This window comes from Eurytemora carolleeae, unplaced genomic scaffold (assembly GCF_000591075.1).
Source record: "Eurytemora carolleeae unplaced genomic scaffold, Eaff_2.0 scaffold785, whole genome shotgun sequence".
In the NCBI taxonomy this organism is placed as follows: domain Eukaryota; kingdom Metazoa; phylum Arthropoda; class Copepoda; order Calanoida; family Temoridae; genus Eurytemora; species Eurytemora carolleeae.
Genome location: NW_019396675.1, coordinates 10521 through 20512, shown reverse-complemented (window position 1 = coordinate 20512; position 9992 = coordinate 10521). Strand labels below are relative to the sequence as shown.

Genomic DNA, 9992 nt, shown 5'->3' with positions numbered 1-9992 from the left:
AAATCTGAAAAGTGGAAGTGGGTCAAATAAAGATTTAGTTTGTTACAGGAAAAAGCAGTCATTCAGGCAGTGTGTCTGAGGACTCAGGCAGTTAGTATTAAAGGCTGGTTTAAGGCCTAAAGGGAGGGCTTTTGGTATGTAGGAAAAGTCAGAAAATTTTAACAGCCTTGGACCAATACTTTTTGAGTTATGTAAAAAATACTTACCAATCTTGGGCCTTTGTTAGCAAGAATTTACAACCACACTGGACTCTCCGCTTCTCTGCCATAATATTGAGTTAAGTACAGCAGATGTACAATTTAAACTGTACAGTGGATACTGCACCAGTGTACATAGAAAGTGTACAACTTTAGAGTGTACAGCAAAAATGTACACATCTATAATTGCAGCGCAATACAGTGAACAGTATGGTCGTCGTGGGTTAGATCTACAAAATACAGTTTTGGAGAATAATATTTACTGTACATTGTTCAAGATATCAGAGCCCGGGAGGGAGAGGGGGGGGAATAATAAAATAACTGTGACGAAGGGGGGGGAGGGGGGATATTTTCTATTTTCGTCCTGAAATATATTGGCTGATGTATGTGTGAGAGGGGGAAGTAATAAGTCCCCCCATAGGGTTAATTGATTTTGAACCGACAGAAACAATACACACACCAATCACACAATCACTACACACACAAATACACACAATACAATTGGACTAAATTGCATACAAACGCTTCTATCGATGAAGGATGTAGTAGCATACTTTATAAACAAACTCCAATATAACTTTAGACGTTATAGTGACGTTTTATTTAACGCGTGGTACGTTCCATTCATAACAACGGTGCTTTTTTAGCTTCAAGATAGACAAGATAGACAAGATAGACATGTAAACTCTCATGAGTTTCTTTTACAGCGATACCACAATTGAAAATTATGAATTATCAGCTAGGAAAACGTGGATTTCTCATTCATCCTGGATGAGACAAATGTTTAAAGGGTATCGATATGAATCATAAAAACGGAGGATCATTTTATATTAAGTCTATAGTCTCTTTAAAGGAGTTTTATCAAATGTATTTTAAGTTTTAAAAAAAACACAACGCGACTAATGTGCTTAAAACAACGAACATTGAAGTTCCTATTTTTATTTTCATATTTTTGAAGAACTCAACAATTTTTCATAAATTAATTCAAATTTGTCTCTATATATATTTATCCATCTTCTCCTAATATTAGGAAGGATCCCTCTCTCCAGGGTGGAGGGACAATGCATCTATTCAATACTGCACCCGGAGATAAAGAAGAGAAAATCAGGAACCCTTAAAGTTATACCTTCCAATATAAATATATATATGTATACATCTTTCTATATATCTGATGTACCTTTTGTTATCTATATATATATATATATCTATCAATCTCTCTGTCTGACAATCTCTGCTTATTTATAGCTTTTCCTTGTTTCTTCGATCTTTCTAATAGTAATATCAAAATTCTAGTACATAGATTTTACAGGTTTAGTTAACCAGACGGGCCAGTACCAGACCAATTAGACGGGTTATTACCAAACTAAAAAGACAAGCCAGTACCAGACCAACTAAACTGGCCGGTACCAGATTAACCAGACAGACCAGTATTAGATGAAGTTGATTTTTTGTCGAGCTTGTTCTATAAACTACTTTACAATGATGATCTATTGACTGATAAAATGTTTTGTTTTGGATTTATATCCGACTATATATCTGCCTGAGTTCAAGCGTAGATGGGATGCATGAGTGTTGAATACAATCTCGTTAATTCCCGGTTTTAATCTGTATAATATTGTTCGTTCTGCAATCTATTGTTTTAATTCTACAGGGGTGAATAAAAACAGAATAAGCATCCAAGTGAAAGTGCCAAAAATCATCAGCCACTGCTTTCTGGGCTTTTTTGCAATTTTTTGTTGTTGAATGTGAGTTTTTACTTTTAGACAACCTGTGCCTACAAAATTGATCAAGGATTTTGGCACCCTGTACTTAATCTCTAGATCAACCTTTTCTGAATAATAATGTGCAATGCACGCAAAGTGTTAATGCTTGAGGTAGAAAGCATTTCAAAACTTTTAAAAAATGCTAATCTAGCCTCTGCAACTAATAAAGCCTCTGCAACTAATCAAGCCTCTGCAACTAATCTAGCCTCTGCAACTAATCAAGCCTCTGCAACTTATCAAGCCTCTGCAACTTATCAAGCCTCTGCAACTAATCAAGCCTCTGCAACTTATCAAGCCTCTGCAACTGATAAAGCCTCTGCAACTAATCTAGCCTCTGCAACTAGTCAAGCCTCTGCAACTAATCAAGCCTCTGCAACTAATAAAGCCTCTGCAACTAATCAAGCCTCTGCAACTAATCAAGCCTCTGCAACAAATCAAGCCTCTGCAACTAGTAAAGCCTCTGCAACTAGTCAAGCCTCTGCAACTAATCAAGCCTCTGCAACTAATCAAACCTCTGCAACTAATCAAGCCTCTACAACTAATCAAGCCTCCACAACTAATCAAGCCTCTGCAACTTATCAAACCTCTGCAACTAATCTAGTCTCTGCAACTAATCAAGCCTCTGCAACTAATCAAGCCTCTGCAAATGGTTTTCTTTTAAATCTGGACAAGCTAAAACCCGGAGTAGGCAGAAACACAACCAATTCCACAGAGTAAAGACCTTTATACTGAACCCAGTCCTATAACTAATGAGAACCTAGAGAAGGTCTGAGTTCTGAACCAAACCTATATAGTACCCTGGGCGGGTTTTGGTTTTATATCTTATTTATCAGATCGTATTCGTGCATCGGTTCCTTTAGTCAATGTTCTAAACTGATATGAATACAGTCCGTTAATAAACAATAACTTTGATTCTAAACTGATTCGAATCCCTTCAGTAGTGTACTGGATCAAATACAGGTTATTTCATATAAAATGCCCAAAACTTTTTTACGTTCCTCTATCAAAATCTGAATCCTAAAATTAACAGAATTTAAAGATAAAATATATACACTGAATGGACTCTTTTTATTTTGAGGATGTTTTTCTGGACTTACTGTATAGGATTCCAATATATTTCATCTGATTCTCTAGTCTCTTGTTTCTGGACGTACTGTATAGATTTGCAATATATTTCCTCTGATTCTCTAGTCTCCTGTTTCTGGACATACTGTATAGGATTCCAATATATTTCATCTGATTCTCTAGTCTCCTGTTTCTGGACATACTGTATAGGATTCCAATATATTTCCTCTGATTCTCTAGTCTCCTGTTTCTGGACATACAGCATTGGATTCCAATATATATTTCATTTGATTCTCTAGTCTCCTGTTTCTGGACATACTGTATAGGATTCCAATATATTTCATCTGATTCTCTAGTCTCCTGTTTCTGGACATATACTGGATAGGATTTCTATATATTTCATCTGATTCTATAGTCTCCTGTTTCTGGACATATACTGTATAGGATTCCAATATATTTCATCTGATTCTCTAGTTGATGTTGACTAAAAAGAATGATTTAGTATAAAAACTAAACATTGATTAATGCGCCCCTATTCAATCCTTTTTTTGGCCCCCATCATCTTAGAAAATCCCACATTTCTGATAACTAACTACCCACTCCATCATACAGTTTTACACATTTATTCAACTTTTATTGTGATTGTGAGAAGAAAAGGGGAGGGGGGGGGAGGGTCTGAATATTTCCTTCCAACACTTTTTTATCGATTACATTTGATATTTACTATGCTTAAGGGGTGGCACTCTCAATATGATTTGATCCCACCAGATAATTAGGAAGAATCTAAGTTTAATGATTGGCAGAAGAAGTGTTCCCTTGTCAAACCATCTGTTCCTTAAATCCTCAAATTCTTCAGAAAATTTTAGGTTGCATCCTCGCCTGCCTTCTCTCCCCTCCCCTCCTCTCCCCTCTCCTCACCTCCCCCCTCTTCCATCTTCCTGCCCTCCTCCCCTTCCCCTCCCCTTCTCCGCCCTTCTCTCTTCCTTCCCAACCTTCTTCTTATTTCTCATTTATTACTGCATTTTTCTTTTCTCCTAAAACTTTTTCCTCGCTTCTTCACTTCTTTCTGGTTTCTCCTAGGGTTCTTTTTCAATTTGTATCTCCTCTACTTCCTTCCTTTTCTCCCTAATTTAAAGACTTTTCCTTCTCTTACTAATCATTTTCATTTATTTTGAGTTTCCATCTTAAGTAGATTCCAAAAGATAGAGATTACTGCTTCTCCGCCGGAACCCGGAGAAAGATTGTGGTATTATACCAACTAATCTCCAGGTTTGGCAGGTAGGACGGAGAGGATGAGTTGAGGTTTGAACCTCAAATAAAAACTTGAACACTGATCCAACTGGCAAAGGAAATATCTGACGATCCTTGAAGTGTCAAAGAAGTTTTGTAAATGGTTTATTTAAATTTCTCAATTTTAAATCTAACGACCCTCCCCCCCCCCCTCTCCTCTTTATGTAACTTTCGTTCCCCGACACCAATACTATTCTTGGGATCCTGAGCAGGACGGATGTTGATGCCTGATTGCACTAAACCTGGAGTAAATCCAACCATTCATTCCTCGCCATCTTATTAATTCTTCTTCAGATTCTCATTCAGTTCAGTCACTCATCAGTCATTAATCTAATCCAGAGAAGCCGGAGCCATGTCTCTATATCTTGGTCAACCCTGAACCATATGTAGTCCCTTGATATATAGCCTACCCTGAGCCATAGGAGTTCCATCCTATTCTACCCTGCGCCATAGTAGTTCCTTTATCCTATTCTACCCTGCGCCATAGTAGTTCCTTTATCCTATTCTACCCTGCGTCAATTTAGTCTTCTCTGCTTATATTTGCTTGGCTTCTTGATCAACAAAGAATTCTTTTAAAGAAAAAGAGTCTTTGCCACAAACTCAATTTTCTTATATCTAGATCTTTTGTAACGTGATCCGACAGAATTCATATTTTGAAATATCTCAGGTCTACGACATTGGGTTGCAAAGATATAGGGTTTTAAAAATACAGAGTTTGTGACAAAGACTCAATATCTTTGTAAAGCACACTCCTTATATTAGTAAGGGTGAAGTTATATAGTGCTAAAGTAAGAAAACATTTAAAATATATTTTGTTGAAATGTTTAGTTAAGATACTGGTTTCAAACTTGTTTGTATTTAATTAGAGTTGAGTGTTACTAGGTGCAGAGAAGGAGTCCACAGGGAATAGATGGTGCGGATAGGGAAGTACAGAGGGGAGAGTATAAAGAGGGAAATTGCAAATTGGGAATAAATGCAAAACTTGGTTTTGGAGCTCTTTAGGATAGAAGTGGAATGGATTTTGTTATTACTCCAGTATTAAAATCCTTTGTGCAGAGTAGAAGTTCCACAAAATGTGTCAGGAGTAGGTTGCTTTAATCAGGTGTGGATTGCATAAATCAAGTTAAGTTTAAATTGCATGTATCAGGGTTGGGGTCCATGTATCAGGGTTGGGGTCCATGTATCAGGGTTGGGTTGTATGTATCAAGGTTATAATGCAAGGAAAGTTAATTGCAGTTGCGTATACTCTGCGTACATATTGAAACCAGTTCTCTCTGCGCGGAATTTGTAAACAAGAATAGTGCTTGTTTAGTATCCGAGGAGAATAAAAGCATTAAATTTTGATAATTTTGATAATTCACATAATAGTTTCTATGATCAAAATATTTCATTGGTTCTTTAGTGAAAGATGAATCCCGTGTCAGGCTTCGACATCCGTCTTGTGTTTACATTACCGCCAAGAGACAGTATACACTGCAGTACAAAAGATGCGTACACCCCTGAAATAACTTTCCTTGCATTATAACCTTGGTATGTATCAGAGAAGGTTGCATGTATCATGGTTGGGTTGCCGGTATCAGGGTTGGGTTGTCTGTATCAGGGTTGAGTTCCATGTATCAGGGTTGGGTTGCATGTATCAGGGTTGGGTTGCATGTATCAGGGTTTGGTTGCATGAATCAGGGTTTGAAAGTGCATGTATCTGGAGAAGGTCGCATGTTTCAGGTTTGGGTTGCATTTATCAGAAGTAGGTTGCATGTATCACGGTTTGGTTGCAAGTATTAGGGTTGAGTTGCATGTATTAGGGTTGGGTTGCATGTATCAGGAGTATGTTATATGTATCAGGAGTCTGTTGCATGTATCAGGGCTTGAAAGTGCATGTATCAGGAGAAGGTTGCATGTATCAGGGTTGGGTTGCATGTATCAGGGTTGGGTTGCATGCATCCGACTTGGGTTGAATGTATCAGGGTTAGGTTCCATGTATTTGGGGTAGGTTGCATGTATCAGGGTTGAGTTCCATGTATCAGGATTGGTTTCTATGTATAGGGGTTGGGTTCCATGTATCAGGTATCAGGAGTATGTTGCAAGTATGAGGGTTGGGTTTCATGCATCAGGGTTGGGTTGCATGTATCAGGGTTGGTGTTGCATTTATCAGGTTTGGGTTGTATGCATCAGGGCCGGGTTGCTTGTATCAGAGTTGGGTTGAATCTATCAGGGTTGGGTTGCATGTATCAGGGCTGGGTTGCATGTATCAGAGCTGGGTTGCGTCTATCAGGGTTGGGTTGCATGTATCAGAGCTAGGTTGCATCCATCACTGTTGGGATGCATACATAAGGGTTGGGTAGCATCTATCAGGGTTGGGTCATGTATCAGGGTTGGGTTCCATGTATCAGCGCTTGGTGCATCTATCAGGGTTGGGTTCTTTGTATCAGAGTTGGGTGCATGTATTAGGATTTGGTTGTATGTATCAGGGATGGAAAGTTTGTTTTAGGGTTGGGTCGCATGTACATCGGTTGGGCTCCCTTCCATGTATCAGGGTCGGCCGGGTTGAATCTATCAGGAGTGGGTTGCATGTATGAGGATTGGGTTGCATGTATCAGGGTAGGGTTGCCTCTATTAGGAGATGGTTGCATATATCAGGAGTGGGTTGCATGTATGAGGGTTGGGTTGCATGTATCAGGGTTGAGTTGCATCTATCATGGATGGGTTGCATGTATAAGGGTTGGGTTGCCTCTATCAGGAATGGTTTGCATGTATCAGGGTTGGGTTGCATGGATTTGGTTTGAAGTATATATATTAGCTAATTTGATACAAAAGCAAAGGCTGAAATGCATATATCTCAGTAAGGATACAGGATCAAAGATTTTTGTCGTGCATTGAGAAGGATGGATATGTTTCGAGCTATATATTTTTCCCCTGTAAAACAAGATAAATAGGTTCTAAAGATATTTTAAATATTGAGGGTTCAGAGGAGAAAGAAAGATATTAAGATAAACTCCCGGGATTGACAAATGCGTCCTAAGATCCAAACCCAATATTTAAAGAGACTCTCTGTGGTATAAGGGATACACGGAGAACTCAGGAACCCTGATTGAGTTAGAGAACTAAATCCTCTCCAGAAGTATGTATATTGTATATGTCTCCTTGTGTAAAACCATTTAAGATAAAAATCTTAATGTTGCCTGGGACACTCCATAGTAGTTCCTTTATCCTATTCTACCCTGCGCCATAGTAGTTCCTTTATCCTATTCTACCCTGCGCCATAGTAGTTCCTTTATCCCCCCCCCCCAGCAGGAATAGGGTTAAAATATCAATTTTATCTGAGAACATAGAAATTCAAAACATTTATGTTCTTCTCCACAGATCTCCATTCAGAGGATCGAGTTAAGATTTCAATATTACGTGCATCTTACTTAATTTAATTTAATGTGGTATTTACAGAAATTGATCTTTTTATTAACATTCAGAAAACAACAAAACAGAATAAACACATTTTAAGATTTGTAACTTCTTACGTCTCATAATTCTGTATTGTATAATTACAGTAACTAGACCAAATATGACAAGATTTAGTAGTTTCAACATTCTAAGACAAAGGTTTGAAAGTTTGAAGGTTTGTATAAGTCTAGTTCAATAAAAGCTGTTACAATAATTTTGCCGCCTGGACTAAGCCCAGGGCGGATATTATCCTAGTTTAATTTTACTACTAACAGAATTATACAGGTTTACAAGTTTAACTAAAGGACCATTCTGGAAACACATCTCAAACTTTTTTCAACTTGTTTAAAAACAAACATTTTTTTTTATAAGAATATCTTCGTTGCTCGTTATTTTATATTCGATGATGATGACTTGAAAACGATCCTTGAATCATGATAGCCGTTAGCAGTTTGCAAGTGTTGAAATGGTATAATTTCATGATGTTTAAAAATATTTATTCAAACATACATAGTAGTATACTATACACTCATCATCAAGGAAACCAGTAGTGTAGGAATACAGAGAGGTTACCAACAACAGAGAGGTGCACATTCGCCGCAGACTCTAAAGGAAATGAGTTTTTATCACAAACTCTGATTTTATAATCCCTATATCTTTGCAACTTGATGGTGTAAACCTTTTATATTTCAAACTTAGAATATTTGATTTAACAGAATTCATAGTTTGAAATATCTAAGATCTACGACATTGTGTTGCAAAGATATTGAGATTAGAAAATCAGAGATTGTGTCAAAAGCTCAATTAATCGCTTTATTTTTCCAACCTGTCGATGTCGTTCACCTCATTTATATTTCAAATAAATAATTCTTCTATATTACTTATATTTTAAAAGTCAACACCATCAGGTTGCAAATATTAAGAAGGTTGCAATATCAGGTTGCAAATATAAAGAAGGTCTACACCATCAGGTTGCAAATATAAAGAAGGTCTACACCATCAGGTCGCAACTATAAAAATGGTCTACACCATCAGGTTACAAATATAAAAATGGTAAAGACCATCGGTTGCAAATATAAAAATGGTCTACACCATCAGGTTGTAAACATAAAAATGGTAAAGACCATCAGGTTGCAAATATGAAAATGGTCTACATCATCAGGTTGTAAACATAAAAATGGTAAAGACCATCAGGTTGCAAATATATAAATAGTCTACACCATCAGGTTGCAAATATAAAAATGGTCTATACCATCAGGTTACAATTATAAAAATGGTAAAGACCATCATGTTGCAAATATAAAAATAGTCTACAACATCAGGTTGCAACTATAAAAATGGTCTACACCATCAGGTTGTAAACATAAAAATGGTAAAGACCATCAGGTTGCAAATATAAAAATGGTCTACACCATAAGGTTGTTATTACATTTGCAAAAGAGATTGCTTAGTTTCTTTGAAATTTAAGTTATATTTTGATTGTTTTCGACTTGCAAGATATTTTTCAATCAACTCTTCTTTCACGTGTAATGTCTTTTACATTTTTTTCAAATCTACTACACTATCTCTCATGACTCATGAAATAGAACCTCAATTTACAAATTAAGTCAAATCAATTTTATGTTCTTTGAGACACCCTGTGCCAGCTCCCTGTCTTTATTAAGGGTTTGGATAAAAACAAGGTTCGTTAGTATCATTATATTTTATTTATCAACTAATCATCATCCATTCCTTTCATCTTAATTTCTTTAATCATCAGATACAAATATAGGAGAGAAACAAACTAGGACATGTACAAAAATAGTACAGAACAAACATAGGACAAGAACAAAGATAGGACAGATATAAACATAGGACAGGTACAAACATAGGGCATGTACAAACATGGGACAGATACAAACATAGGACATGTACAAACATAGGACAGGTACAAGTGCAGGACAGGTACAAACACCACGTCAGTTCTTAAATGCAGTAGGCTTCCTGACTTGTCCTAGTCCATTCAGCAAGTAGAATTAAAATATAGGCATTCAGACTTTAGCTTAACATTTTATCTTTCATCCAAACATCTATCTTTTCTTCCTGTAATCCATCCTGTCTTCATACTCCTTCCATCAATCCTTTTTTATCCAACATTCCATTTTGGTTTAAATCCTTCAATCTTTCAATCTACCCTTTCTTTTATCCATCCTTAAATCCATCCTCTCTTTATTTGATCCTTTCTTTAATCCATCCTTCCTTC

At 36.8% G+C, this 9992-nt stretch overlaps 1 protein-coding gene across 1 annotated transcript; it reads left to right on the top strand.

The window, feature by feature from the left end:
• Positions 1-2062: 2062 nt before the first annotated feature.
• LOC111707234 (serine-rich 25 kDa antigen protein-like) lies at positions 2063-2677 on the top strand. Its single transcript, XM_023480293.1, has one exon. It carries the CDS (start codon positions 2063-2065, stop codon positions 2675-2677), a length of 615 nt encoding a protein of 204 aa, XP_023336061.1.
• The last annotated feature ends 7315 nt before the right edge of the window (positions 2678-9992 follow it).

Bases quoted from the DNA above. Each gene is read 5' to 3' on its own strand.
- LOC111707234 (XM_023480293.1), top strand. From the start codon at position 2,063: ATGCTTGAGGTAGAAAGCATTTCAAAACTTTTAAAAAATGCTAATCTA.